The sequence below is a fragment of the Piliocolobus tephrosceles genome, chromosome 4 (assembly GCF_002776525.5).
Source record: "Piliocolobus tephrosceles isolate RC106 chromosome 4, ASM277652v3, whole genome shotgun sequence".
NCBI classification, from domain to species: domain Eukaryota; kingdom Metazoa; phylum Chordata; class Mammalia; order Primates; family Cercopithecidae; genus Piliocolobus; species Piliocolobus tephrosceles.
In genome coordinates this window covers 77,216,776-77,232,261 of record NC_045437.1, presented here as the reverse complement: position 1 = coordinate 77,232,261, position 15,486 = coordinate 77,216,776, and the positions used below count along the sequence as shown (strand labels likewise).

The following is a 15,486-nucleotide window of genomic DNA, read 5'->3' as shown; positions in this document are numbered from 1 at the left end:
GCAAGCTCCGCCTCCCGGGTTTACGCCATTCTCCTGCCTCAGCCTCCTGAGTAGCTGGGACTACAGGCGCCCGCCACCTCGCCCGTCTAGTTTTTTTGTATTTTTTAGTAGAGACGAGGTTTCACCGTATTAGCCAGGATGGTCTTGATCTCCTGACCTCGTGATCCGCCCGTCTCGGCCTCCCAAAGTGCTGGGATTACAGGTTTGAGCCACCGCGCCCGGCTAAAATACTTTTAAAAGAAAAAAAGTAACACACAAAACACTTAAATAAAATAACATTAATAATGTTTTATTAATGTATGACAGAAGCTGGTACTTTTACTACAATAACCATTCTCCTTTTTCTCTCTAACAAACTCCTGAATTCTAACTAGACACAAGGTTGTACAAAATAAAATCTACCTTTCCCAGCTTTACCTGTAACTAAGTACAGGTACATAACTGAGTTATAGCCAATGTGTTATAACAGGAAGAGATGTAACATGAGTAAAACTGCAGAATAGGAAAATAGTATATTTTAAATATACTATTTAAAAAGCAGAGTAGTAAAACTGCTTTTATCCCTCGTCTACTCCACTGAAACAATGATTTTTTCTTTTCTTTTCTTTTTTTTTTGAGACAGAATCTCGTTTTGTCACCCAGGCTGGAGTGCAGTGGCGCAATCTCTGCTCACTGCAAGCTCCATCTCCCGGGTTCACGCCACTCTCCTGCCTCAGCCTCCCAAGTAGCTGGGACTACGGGTGCCCACCATCACGCCCGGCTAATATTTTTTGTATTCTTTTTAGTAGAGACGGGGTTTCACCACGTTAGCCAGGATGGTCTCGATCTCCTGACCTTGTGATCTACCCGCTTCAGCCTCCCAAAGTGCTAGGATTACACGCATGAGCCACTGCGCCCGGCCGAAACACTGATTTTGACAACGACTCATGGATAAAAGTACCTTTGTGGGAACCCAGGAGTCCAGTGGAAAGACTCCGCTACTACATTGGAGTGTACACACACACAAAATCCGAGAATAGACACACTGAAGAAGGTAAAACTTTTCACTTTACCCACATTACCCCTCCTCTAAGGCAGCACAGTTCAGTGCCAACAAAGATCTCCTTGGCCTGTGTGTTCTCCTACGAGGAAATGTAAGAGTGAAGTAAGCACCTAGCTTCACTACCCATGTGGGATGCTGCTCTTCCTCTCACCCCAGCCAGAACGCTGAAGGGATCAGCAAGGTTGATTAGTCCAGGAGCAACAGGAATTGGAAAATGGGCAGAGTCTCACTTACTTTAAATTTTAGTGGGTACATAATAGGTATATATATTTATGGGGTACATGAGATTTTTGATACAGGCATGTACTATGTAATGATCACTTGAAAAATGGGGTTCCCATCCCCTCAGATATTTATCCTTTGTGTTACAAACAGTTCAATTATACTCTTTTAGTTATGTTTAAATGTACAATTAAATGAACTATAGTCACCCCGTTGTGCTATCACATATTAGGCCTTATTCATTCAAACTATTTTTTCATGCTCATTAGCCATTCACACCTCCCCCCAACACCCACCACCACTACCTACCCCAGCCTCTGGTAAACCACCCTCCTACTCCCCATCTCCATGGGTTCAATTGCTCCAATTTTTAGAACCCACAAATAAATAAGAACATGAGATGTTTCTCTTTCTGTGTCTGGTTTATTTCACTTAGCATAATGATCTCCAGTTCCATCCACGTTGTTGCAAATGACAGGATCTCATTCTTTTTTAGGGCTGAATATATTCCATTGTGTATAAGTACCATATATATTTTAATCTATTCATCTGTTGATGAACGCTTTGGTTGCTTTCAAATCTGGGTGCTGGGTGAATAGTGCTGCAACAAACATGGAAGCACAGCTATCTCTCCAATACAGTGATTTCTTTTCTTTTGTTTACACACCAGGCAGTGAGATTGCTGGATCGTACGGTAGCTCTATGTAGATTTTTCCTCAAAAAACTAAAACCTGGCTGGGCGCAGTGGCTCACGCCTGTAATCCCAGCACTTTGGGAGGCCAAGGTGGGCGGATAGCCTGAGGTCAGGAGTTTGAGACCAGCCTAGCCAGGGTGGTGAAATGCTATCTCTACTAAAAATATAAAAAAAAAATTAGCTGGGCATGGTGGCAGGCACCTGTAATCCCAGCTACTTGGGAAGCTGAGGCAGGAGAATCGCTTGAACCTGGGAGGCGGAGATTGCAGTGAGCCAAGATGGCGCCATTGCACTCCAGCTTGAGCAACCCAGTGAGACTCCATCTCAAACAAACAAACAAACAAACAAAACTGAAACCGTTGTACCAACAGCACACCAGGGTTCCCTTTTCTCCACATCCTTGCCAGCATTTACTGCCTGTCTTTTGGATAAAAGCCATTTTAATGGGGGTGTGATATCTCATTGTAATTTTGATTTGCATTTCCCTGATAATCAATGATGTTGAGCACCTTTTCATATGCCTGTTTGCCATTTGTGTGTCTTTTTTTGAGAAATGTCTATTCAAATCTTTCGCCCATTTAAAAATCAGATTAGATTTTTTTCCAATAGTTTGTGCTATTTATATATTCTAGTTATTAATCCCTTGTTAGATGGGTAGTTTGCAAAAGTTTTCTCCCATTCTGTACATTGCTTCTTCACTTTGTTGACCATTTCCTTTGCTGTACAGAAGCTTTATGAGTTGATGTGATCCCATTTGTCCATTTTTGCTTTGGCTGCCTTGCTTGCGGGGTATTACTAAAAGAAATCTTTGCCAAGACCAATGTCTTGAAGGGTTTCCCCAATGTTTTATTGTAGTAGTTTCATAGTTTGAGGTCTTAGATTTAAGTCTTTAATCCATTTGATTTCATTTTGGTATATAGTAAGAGAGAAGGGTCTAGTTTCATTCTTCTGCATATGGCTATCTAGTTTTCCCTGCACCATTTACTGAAGAGACTCATTTCCCCAGTGTATGTTCCTGGTAGCTTTGTGAGAACACTGTAGGTGTGTGCATTTGTTTCTGGGTTCTCAATTTTGTCCCATTGGTCTCTGTGCCTGTTTTTATGCCAGTACCAAGCTGTTTTGGTTACTATAGCTCTGTAGTATAATTTTAAGTCAGGTAAATGTGATTCATCCAGTTTTGTTCATTTTGCTTAGGATAACTTTGGCGATTCTGGGTCTTTGTGGTTCCATATACATTTTAGGATTTTTTTTTAAAATATTTCTGTGAAGAATGTCATTGGAGTTTTGATAGGACTGCACTGAATCTGTAGATTGCTTTAGGTAGTATGGATATTTTAACAATATTAATTCTTCCAATCCATGAACATGGAATATCTCTCCATTTTGGGGTGTCCTCTTCAATTTCTTACATTAGTGTTTTATAGTTTTAATTATAGAGATCTTTCACTTCTTTGGTTAGCTCCTAGGTATTTAATTTTATTTGTGGCTATTCTAAGTGGGATCACTTTTCTCATTTCTTTTTTAATTGTTCACTGTTGGCATATAGAAATGTTAGTAATTTTTGTATGCTGATTTTGTATCCTGCAACTTTACTGAATTTATCAGTTCTAATAGTTTTTTCTGTGGAGTCTTTAGGTTTTTCCAAATATAAGATCACATCATCTGAAAATAAGGATAATTTGATGTCTTCCTTTCCAATTTGGATGTCCTTTATATATCTTTCTTGGCTGACTGTTCTACCTATGACTTCTACTATGTTAAATAACAATGGTGAAACTGGGCATCCTTGTTTTGTTCCTGGTCTTAGAGAAAAGGCTTTCAGATTTATCCCACTTAGCATAATACTAGCTGTGGGTCTGTTGTACATAGCTTTTATTATGTTAAGGCATGTTCCTTCCATACCCAGTTTTTTGTGGGTTTTTATCACAAAGGGATGTTGAATTTTACCCAATGCTTTTTTCAGCATCGATTAAAATGATCATATGGTTTTTGTCCTTCATTCTGTTGATATGATGTATCACAGTGATTGATTTACATGTGTTGAACCATTCTTGCATCCCTCGGATAAATCCCACTTGGTCATGATGAATCTTTTTAATGTATTGGTGAATTCAGTTTGCTAGTATTTTGCTGAGGACTTTTGCATCAATGTTCATCAGTAATATTGACCTGTAGTTTTTTTGTTTGTTTTTTAAATATGTCTTTGCTTTTCGTATCAGGGTAATGCTGGCCTTGTAGAATGAGTTTAGAAGTATTCCCTCCTCCTCTATTTTTTGGATAGTTTGAATAGGACTGATGTTAGTTCTCTTTAAATGTTTGGTAGAATTTAACAGTGAAGCCATCGGGTCCCAGGGTTTTCTTTACTGGAAGACTTTTTATGGCTTCAATCTCATGACTTATTATTGGTCTGTTCAGGTTTTAGATCTCTTCATGGTTCAGTACTGGTTGGTTGTATGACTCTAGGGATTTGTCCATTTCTTCTAGATTTTCCAGTTTATTGGCATATAGTTGCTCATAGTAGTCACTAATAATTCTCCGGATTTCCGCAGTATCAACTGTAATGTCTCCTTTTTCATATCTGATTCTATTTATTTGGATTCTCTGTTTTTTTCTTAGTCTGGCTAAAGATTTGTCACTTTTCTTTAACTTTTCAAAAAGCCAATTTTTTGTTTCACTGATCTTTTGTACTGTTTTCTTCATTTCAATTTCATTTATTTTTGCTTTTTTTTTTTTTTTTTTAAATGGAGTCTCGCTCTGTTGCCCAGACTGGAGTGCAGTGGTATGATCTTGGCTCACTGCAATCTCTGCTGCCCACGTTCAACTGATTCTCCTGCATCAGCCTCCTGAGTATCTGGGATTACAGATGTGTGCCACCACGCCCGGCTAATTTTTGTATTTTTAGTAGAGACAGGGTTTCGCCTTGTTGGTCAGGCTGGTCTCAAACTCCTGACCTCAGGTGATTCACTGCCTTGGCCTCCCAAAGTGCTGGGATTACAGGCGTGAGCCACTGTGCCTGGCCTGATCTTTATTATTTATTTTCTTCTACTAATTTTGGGTTTGGTTTGCTCTTGCTTTTCTAGTTTTTAGCATGCACTGTTAGGTTATTTGAAGTTTAAAAAATTTTTGATATAGGCACTTATAGCTATAAATTTCCATCTTAGTATGGCTTTTGCTGTATCTGCTAGGTTTTGATATGTTGTGTTTTCATTATCATTTGTTTCAATAAATTTTTCAATTTCTTTATTAATTGCTTTATTGACCCACTGGTCATTCAGGAACATATTATTTAATTTCCATGTATTTGTGTAGTAATATCCATGTATTTGAGACACAGTCTTGCTCTGCCTCCCAGGCTGAAGTGCAGTGGCATGATCTCGGCTCACTGCAACCTCTGCCTCCCAGGTTCAAGCGATTCTCCTGCCTCAGCCTCCTGAGTAGCTGAGATTACAGATGTGCGCCACCACACCCAGCTGATTTTTGTATTTTTAGTAGAGATGGGGTTTCACTATGTTGACTAGGCTGGTCTCAAACTCCTGACCTCAAGTGATCCACCCACCTCGGCCTCCCAAAGTGCTAAGATTACAGGCCTGAGCCACTGTGCCCAGATGACCTAATGAAAAATTTCTCAGAAGGTATCCCCATCTTAAAGCGATACATGACTGTACTTCTGTAGTATCTTTGCAGAATACTAAGCTGTTTTTAAAGGTAAGAATAAGATATGTTTGGGCACTATTAGCAATATTATGTAACACTGTTCTAGAGTTTTCAGTGTTGACTATTGACATTTCAGTTAGATAATTCTTTACTGTGGGAGCTGTCCTGTGCCATGTAGGATGTCTAAAGCGGCATCCCTGGCCTTTACCACTAGTTGTTCAATAGAATCCCTGCTCCCCCACCCCTCATCTTTCGGTGTGGCAACCAAAAACGTCCTCACACATTGTCTGCTGGAGAGCCAAATCACCATTACTGATAATACCTTGAGAATCACTACTCTAGAGGTATTAACCATCATAAAAAAAGAAATCAGAGATATAAAAGTTGAAAAAAGTTAACATTATTTGAAGAGAATAAATTTTTTTGCTTAGAAAACTCAAGAAAATCAATTGAAAGACTATATATATATTTTTTCAGACAGAGTCCTGTTCAGCTGCACAGGCTGGAGTGCAGTGGTGTGATCTCAGCTCACTGCAACCACCGTCTCCCGAGTTCAAGCAATTCCCCCATCTCAGCCTCCCAAGTAGCTGGAATTACAGGCACCTGCCATCATGCATGGCTAATATTTTTTTTTTTGGATTTTAGTAAAGATGGAGTTTCACCATTTTGGCCAAGCTGGTCTTGAACTCATGACCTCAGGTGATCCGCCCACCTTGGCCTCCCAAAGTACTAGGATTACAGGTATGAGACACTGTACCTGGCCCTGAAAGACTATTTTTAAAAATGCTAAGATAATTTAGGATATAGATTTGGACACAATATTCGCATCAGTATAGTTGACTCTTGAACAACACAGGTTAGAACTGAGTCAGTCCATTGATATACTGATTTTTTTCAACCAAATGAGAATGGACATAGAGTATTCACAGGATTTGAAATGTGCGTATAAGGAGGCTTTCTGTGTACTTAAGTCCCACAGGAACAGCTTGGGAACTTCAGAATGAGCTGATTTTGCTATATGCTGAGCATCCTTGAACCAATCCTCCATGTATACTGACGGATGACTGTATACAGAATCTATAGCCTTCATATATATGTATATGCATTATATACACACACACACACACACACACACACACACACCTAGTATAAAAATATAAATACTCCTAGTATATACAGGTCATCTAAATACACCTAGTATATGCCTTCATATATATATATTTATGCATACAGGCACTGTTTCATCATAGAGGGCATTAGAAGCCTGTACTTTCTTTAGAAGTAATTTTGGTGTTTAAAGACAAAAATAGTTATAAAAGGCAGCATTAAGCAAAGAGCCTTAGAAGTTATTTTAGTTACTCTGGTGTATGTTTTTTTTCTTTCAACATTTGTGGGCTGGAACGGGAATGTGATGGTGTATGTCAGCTTCTACTTATGTGCATGCTGACATTCCCAGGGTTAGCAGAGGAACAAGACAGAATGAACCTAGGCTCTAGATGACCGTTGGAGAAGAGACTCTACTCTCCTGAGACCTTCCTGAGTCTGGACTGTTTGGAGAGAGAAATATAAACTTCTCTCCTGTTTGAGTTACTTTGAAATTTCTATAATGAAAACACTTAGCCTGTTCTTTGAACAAGTATGCTGTCGAAAACTGAAACTTCGCCATGGTTCATGGGTGTGACGGCAGAGTGGATTCACCAACTACTTAAATGAGAAGCAAAAAGGGATTGGCAGTTCATCATTCGTTGAGTTCCCTGACACAGAAATATTGTGATAGTGTTTTATTTCAAATAGCTCTCTTGACACTGCAAGATTCATTCATGCACAATTGCTTGACTCAAAATGAGGTTCTCGTTTAAAGGTGGGATATTGCTGTCTTCTTAGAAGCATTCTTTCTCTAGAAGCTACTCCTCTTTGTAACATATTATTCGTATTACTAATTACATTAGCACACATCACAAGGTGATTGAGGCGGTACTTGACACCACAGTAACTAAAATAACCTCTAAGCCTCTTTGCTTAATGCTGCCTTTTATAGCTATTTTTGTATTTAAACACCAAAACTACTTCTCCAGAAAGTATAGGCTTCTAATGCCCTCTATGATGAATCAGTGCCTGTATGCATTTGGTTTTTCCATTTAATAACTATTTATTAAATTCCTATGATGTGCTGGGCATTGTTTTAAATTCTGAGGATCTGTGGATGATCAAGATAAGCAAGGTTGCTGTCTTCATGTAATCTCACAAACATTAGATAAGAAAATTATTAGGAACAAAATTAAAATACCTGGGTCCACCATAAAGGCAATTCTAACCTTCAGTCTTTTAAAGTAGAACCATATTATCCAGATTTTGTTATCTGAAACACTGTTATCGGCCTACATTGCTTTTACCATAAAAAGTACAGTCTACATAAATACTTCAGTGCTAAGCTTTTAAAAAATAAATGTACTTTTCCTTCCTATCTCAAACAATATAAGAACCTCTAAGTCTGTAGAACTAATGATAATGTTCTGTAGTTTTTTTCTATGGAATAATTAGAAAAACCAGCAGACTCCAGAACTTTGGAAGATGAATATGATTCTCAAAACCAGTAAAATGAGAGTAAATAGGTATCTTTAAAAGATAACGAGTAGATGAACTTGCAGTTACACAGGATAAGAAGTCTAGAGATCTAATGGACAGTATGAGGACTATAGTTAACACTGTTGTATTTGAAAAATTTGCTAAGAGAATAGATTTTAGGTGCTCTTATCACACACATGACTATGTGAAAATCAATGTGACATCATTAAAAATGAAACAAAATATACCCAAATGGAATATAGGCTGGGCTGAATTCTCTCATAAATGTGGCCATAGTCTTACGGTACTTGTGCACATGATCATCTGAGTATTATGTCTCCAAGAAAACAGAGTCCATCTATATTGTAAATGTTTCTCAAATGGGGGTAAGAAGATATATTCTAAAAAATTCTAGCGTTTTCCATGAGAATTGAAAATTTTAATTAAATGTAATGCTTTAATTTCAATAATAATCTTTAAAAAATTAATACAGTATGCTATTTGATTTCAGTGCACTTCTCTGACACTAATGAAAACAAACAAAACTAGAGGCAGAGTTAATAAATAGATGATGTGTTTACAAAAAGAGAATGTCAAATAGCATCACGGGACACTTTAACAATGAGGGTTGCCCCATAATTATTTGTAACTAAGAATCTGATTGGTATAGTGTCTGGTATCACTTAATATTTCTCTTTAAGCATAATGCTAGCAGCCACTGATTCAAACTACTCTAAGCTCAATTCATCTATAAATATTTTTACACATCAATTTTCCCACATGGAGATGGAATCATACTATACCTATCATTCTGCATCTTAATTTATTCAGTTAATGATATATCTTACAGATCATTCCATATTAAAACATAGGGTCTACTGCATTATCTGTAACATATAATATTCCATCATATGGGTGTACCATAATTTATTCAACAGTGTCTGACTGATAGATACTTAGAATGTTTCAAGTCTTTTATTACTACAAATGATGCTACCAGAATATCCTTGTACCTATGTCTCTGTGCTTATGTGAACTTCTATTAGTAAGACATGGTCTCAATAGTGAGATTCATGAGTATATGCCAAATTTCTCTCCAAGGAAATTACTGATCAGTTTACACTCCAGCCAAAAATGTATGATTGTCTGCTTTCACTACTCTCTGCAATATAGTGAATTATTAAACTGGGCCTATTTCTGGGTAATTTGTAAAAATCTTTTATTTGTCAGAATTCTTAACATTTCTCTGACATACACATTGGGGGTCATTTTACTAGTTGCTTTCCATTTTTATGGATTCAAATGTATCAAAATTCCTTTTACAGTTTCTGGGTTTTGTGCCTAAAGGTCTTCTCCATTCTGAAACTATATTTAAGGAATCATCCCTGTTTATTCTTTATGCATTTACTGCTTGATGTTCATATCTTTAATTCACTGGGAATGTCTTTTGGAGCAAGGAATAAAGCAAAGGTGTCAGCTTTGTTTTTCCTACATAGCCTGTTGTCCTAAAACCAGTTGTTGAACTTCTTGCTCCAAAGATCTGAAAAGTCAGCTTGTTTCTACACTAAGTTCCATGACAGATTCCGGACTTTGTCTTTTGTTCTACTGATTGACCTCTTAAAAGAAAACAAAATAATTAAAATTGTAATATCTGTATTTTTATAATCTACTTAAATATTCAATAGGTGGTCCAACTAATTTTTATTACAAATAAAACTTTTATATAAAAAAGATTTCTGAAAGTATTATTATTTTTGAGACAGGGTCTCACTCTGTCACCTAAGCTGGAGTACCCTTGTATGATCTTGGCTCACTGAAGCCTCTACCTCCCGGGTTCAAGTGATGCTCCCACCTTAGCTTCCCGAATAGCTGAGACTACAGGCGCATGCCACCTTGCTCGGCTAATTTTTAATTTTTTTGTGAAGACAAGTTCTCACTAAATTGCCCAGGTTCATCTCAAACTCCTGGGCTCAAGTGATCCTCCTGCCTCAGCCTCCCAAAGTGCTGGGATTACAGGTGTGAGCCACCACACCTGGCTGATTTCTGAAATTATGATGAAATTAAAAAAGAAGCTAATTTATCCATTCATAACTTTTTGTGAATGTATAACATAATGAAAAAGACAGCTAACACTTACTGAGCACCTACTATGTACAAAAACTTTTGTGAGGAATAGGGGTAAAATATATGATGTTAAGTAAGTTAAGGTTCATCAAGGAGCTCCAATCTGGTGAGAGAGTCTGTGCGCTTTTATCATCAGTTTTCATTTTTTCCATCTACCTTTCTCTCATACACACTGCCCTTAAATAATCAATTTTCATGCCCTTTCTATCTCTGTCTCTCATACACACTCATGTACACATTTGTTAAACTATTACATACCTGTTTGATTGCTTTAACAGCCAAAGCAACTGAGAACAAGACTGCCTGACTAATGCTGCTCTGACAGGGAACGTTACAGGCTGACTTAGTTCATTACATATATATTCCATCTCTTTCACCATTGTCCAACTGTACCCTTAAAAGAAAAGAAAAAAATTTAACCTTATTGATTGAAATCTTGAAAGACAATTAAATAAAAGACTAAATTACCTACAATTAGGTAAAACCATAGATAATTCATAGGTAATTCATAATACTTTCCATTTGGATGCTAAGTGAATTAAAGTGCTACTTAATGCAAAAAAAAACTAAGTGGAAAATGGAGATAAAAAATCATTCCACAAGTGACCTAGAGCACATTTAACAAAAAAATTAAGACATTAAAAAAGTTTTACTCATCATTCAAGCACAAGAAAAGAAAATTTACACCACTAGATTTTATTTACTTTCAAGATTTTAAGGCTCTTCTTTTAGGTACACCTGCATCATTATTATTCTCTATAAACTTGGATTTTCTATTTTTGTTAAATTTTATTTTCCAAGAAAAGGTAGCTTTGGGGTATATACTAGCTGGTTAAGTGATAGTTAACATCAAATCAATTTCCTTTTTGACTTGCCCAAATTACCTGTACATTTTACTTAAAGTAGAAATAGTGGTAAAAAAAAATTGACACTCTCTCTCTCTCTCTCTCTATATATATATATATATATATACATGTATATATATAAAACATATATTTAAATCACATTAAGACATTGTGGGGCCAGGCACGGTGGTTTATGCCTGTAATCCCAGCACTTTGGGAGGACAAGGTGGGAGGATCGCTTGAGCCCAGGAGTTTGAAACCAGCCTGGGCAACTTAGTGAGACCTCATCTCTACAAAAAAGTTAAAAATTAGCTGTGTGTGATGGTGTGTGCCTGTGGTCCCAGCTACTCTGGAGGCTGAGATGGGAGGATCGCTTGAGCCCAGGAGGTCAAAGCTGCAGTGAGCCATGATGGTACCACTGCACTCAGCCTTGGTGACAGAACCAGACCCTGTTTCTTAAAAAAAAAAAAAGAAAAAGAAAAAAAAAAAAAGGCCAGGTGCAGTGGCTCATGCCTGTAATCCCAGCACTTTGGGATGCTGAGGTGGGCAGAACACTGGAGGTCAGGAGTTCAAGACCAGCCTGGCCAACATGGTGAAACCCCATCTCTACTTAAAAAAAACACACAAAAATAGGCTGGGCGTGGTGGCACACACCTGTAATCTCAGCTATTCAAGAGGCTGATGCACAAGAATCACTTGAACCCAGAAACCTGGGAGGTGGAGGTTGCAGTGAGCTGAGATCACGCCACTGTACTCCAGCCTGGGCAACAGAGCAAGACTCTGTTTAAAAAAAAAAAAAACCACGTGGAAAACACACTTGCTTGTTTCTAAATAGCTTCCAAAAAAAAGTATATATATAGACAGAGAATACACATCTTTATATATAAATAAACTATACACACATATAATAAATAAATAAATAAATATATCTATACACACACACACACACACACACTTTTTTTTTTTGGGAACAGAGTCTCACTCTGTTGTCCAGGCTGGAGTGCAGTGGCACAATCTTGGCTCACTGCAACCTCCGCCTCCTGGGTTCAAGCGACTCTCCTGCCTCAGCCTCCTGAGTAGCTATAGCTGCGACTACAGGCACGTGCTACCATGCGTGGCTAACTTTTGTATTTTTAGTAGAGATGGAGTTTCGCCATGTTGGCCAGGTTGGTCTCGAACTCCTGACCTCAGGTGATCCGCCCACCTCAGCCTCCCGAAGTGTGGTGATTATAGGCATGAGCCAACACGCCCAGCCAGAATATATCTATTTTAAGTAACTCTATACTCTATCAAAAGCAAGTTGTAAAAAATATTGGTCAGTCAGTAAAGGAACATTTTACAGAAATCTTAAGTGAATATGTTAGTTTAGCTGCTAATTTCCTGATAAAAAGAAGGGAAATATTCCACTTTCCTTTAAAATCTGGAAAATTATATTTCTAAAAACTAGAAAAAGAGATTGCTAACAAAAGCTGTACTTATATGACTATAAATGTATGAACTCTCTTAAAATTTGCAGCATCACCAGCGAACATGGCATCTACCTGAAAGAGTAGACGGAAGGGTCTACACATACCTGAAGGGTCAGGCCTTTTTTTCCATTAGGCTTAGATTTTGTCGAATGGGTTTTGGGCTTTGTATTAAAGATAACATTTTTATACCTGGAGGATATTTTAATTTGACCAACAAGAAATACATTATTAGAATTATTACCTTCATTGACTTTCTCAGGATGCCATCCTGTTGTCCAACCCAGGGAAAATGTCACGTCTGGAAAGAAGAATGTCACGGTGTCTAAAAATGGTTTTGCATCTATTACTTTGCTATTTCCATTTGGACCAGGAAGAATATCGGCATTAATCCATACAGGGCGCTTCAGATGCCTCTTCACATTTTCCAAGAGCATCATGGATGGTTCTACAGCTGCCAGACTAAAAATATAATTTGTTGTCAATGAGATTCCTTAGGTAAAGTAAAAAGAAATTCTTTTAGACTGGTGGTCTTAATGTTCTCAAATTCATAAGAAAAATACAATAATGTCTGGGTTAAATAAAATCAGAGATCACAAAGCACCAGAGAGAAAAGCTAACATATGCCATATCTCTACATGTTGAATTGTGCTTATTATTCATGAATATACCTTAAAGAGTCTATAAGTATACGAATAGTTGCACTACTTGTGGACAAAATAGAGGTTTCACAACTCCATATTAAGATCACTTAGTGTGAAAGCAGTTTTTAAAAGGACACAAATATTAACTTGTTAGAGAATGTATAAATAAGATAAATGAAATACTCTTAATAACCTGTAAATTCACATTTATGAAATATCCAAGTGGATCCAAGCTCTGTATCTCTAATTCAGGCTCACGACCCTGGAGAAAAAAAGTAGCTTCTGTCCTTTATGTATTCTTGGGTGAGTTTGGATACATAAACATTATTATAAAAATGACTGCAAAATATAAAATTATAGTATTTCCTTCAAGTTTCTGTTTCATTTTTCTTCTTTTACTGTAAGAACCTTTTCTGAAAACTAGAAACATGCATATTTTAGTTTAAATTTAAAAAGCAACTTCACTCTTTTTACTTCCCTACATATATTCTAGCTGATACCTACAGACTTTGAAACAGTAGTACGGTATTCTAGCTGATACCTACAGACTTTGAAATAGTAGGGTTTTAATCAGCTTCCATAATTTTTTACTTGCCTAAGTTCATTTATAAGAAAATAACCTTGTAGTGAATATTGTAATGGGAGGCTAAGAATTTTGGAGATGGATATTGGAGGGGAGAACACTCACCCACCCCTCCTCACATTTCCCTCTCTCTTCCTAAGAGACAGCAGCACTTCTATCTATACTTCTATCTCTCTTCTCTCCACTCCTTTTGGGCCGCCTACTCTAAGAGGAGAAATTTAAATAATCTTAGTATTTATTGGGTTATGTTTGCCAGTGAGCAAGGATATTATGTACTAAAACCAGGGGAACCCAGGCTCTATCCCTTAGCCTCTAGCCCTTTTCCCTCTGCTCCCATGTGGTACACTTCCTTCTCATTCTTCTGCCCCTGAATGGAGGGCCTAGATTTTAGTGGATTAATAAATCCTAATGCTGGACTCTGCAGACTTTAATTCAGATGCTGTCATTTGTCTCTTTTAAATTCTCCCTGCCTTGCCCTATGTCAACACTATGTTAAAACCACAATTCTGAGATCCAACGCTGTACTTCCTCCAAAATTGCATTTTTGGTAGCAAGCAACTTGTACCTGTGACTCCAAAGTTTGCTTGCCTGTCAGTCCCACAGCAGCAGCCAAGCCCCCATGAGGTGCTGCTTTTCATGGGTGGAGTAAGGACAAACCTTGAACTAATCCATGCATGTCTCCTGCCAAGCTCCTCTTTTTCCAGAAAGGACTCTGATTTCTTAATAAATCTGGTGTCCATGGAATCTGGGTTAAATACTAATTTCCAGTTTACATTTCAAGAGGGAGCCTCTTAGGCTTTCTCCATTTAGTAAGCTGCCATAGAGTGGTTTAAGATCGATTCTCCATCTGATAATATCCAGTTTCTTTTCTTTTTTTTTTTTTTTGAGATGGAGTTTCGCTCTGTCACCCAGGCTGGAGTGCAATGGCGTGATCTCGGCTCACTGCAACCTCCACGTCCCAGCTTCAAGCCATTCTCCTGCCTCAGTCTCCCAAGTAGCTGGGATTACAGGCATGTGCCACCATGCCCAACTAATTTTTGTATTTTTAGTAGAGATGGGGTTTCACCATGTTGGTCTTGAACTCCTGATCTCAAGTAATCCACCCGTCTTGGTCTCCCAAAGTGCTGGGATTACAGGCATGAGCCACCGCGCCTGGCCAATATCCAGTTTGAAACAGCATATTCTCCTACAAATCGAAATTCCACCAGTGTTTACTAAGTGCCTACTACGTGTGAAGCACTGTGCAGTTAAACATAAGGAACTATGACAAAGAACATAGCGAAGCAAGAATTTAACACATTTATTCCATTCTATATGTAAATGTTTTAATTATCACTAATGTAGACTAAGGATAATGATATTTTCTCTTACCAGAAACTTAAATAAGAAAAACAAAACCTGCAGTTAAACAAATTTAAAACCTCACTAAGGAACCAAAAACTTTTTGTTGTAGTTCTTATTTTCTAAAACTTGACAAAGTAATTCTAAAGTTCTTCTGGAAGAAAAGGTGTAACATTTTGTGGGAGAAAAAAGGACTGAGGACAAACTTTCCTAAACAACAAAATAAAATATACAGTAGTCCCCCTTATCTGCAGGGAATATGTTCCAAGACCTCCAGGGGATGCCTGAAACCACATAGCACCCAAA

At 37.7% G+C, this 15,486-nt stretch overlaps 1 protein-coding gene across 2 annotated transcripts in view; it reads right to left on the bottom strand.

Moving 5' to 3' along the window:
- Window positions 1–15,486, bottom strand: part of FAM151B (family with sequence similarity 151 member B) — a 57,614-nt gene that overhangs the window by 4,839 nt on the left and 37,289 nt on the right. For both annotated transcript variants that reach the window (XM_026454263.1, XM_026454264.1), the window contains 2 exons: window positions 12,857–13,074; window positions 10,560–10,695 (listed from right to left, as the gene is read on the bottom strand). In XM_026454263.1, coding sequence (XP_026310048.1) covers window positions 10,560–10,695; window positions 12,857–13,074 — 354 coding nt within the window. The remainder of the gene's footprint in view (window positions 1–10,559; window positions 10,696–12,856; window positions 13,075–15,486) is intronic.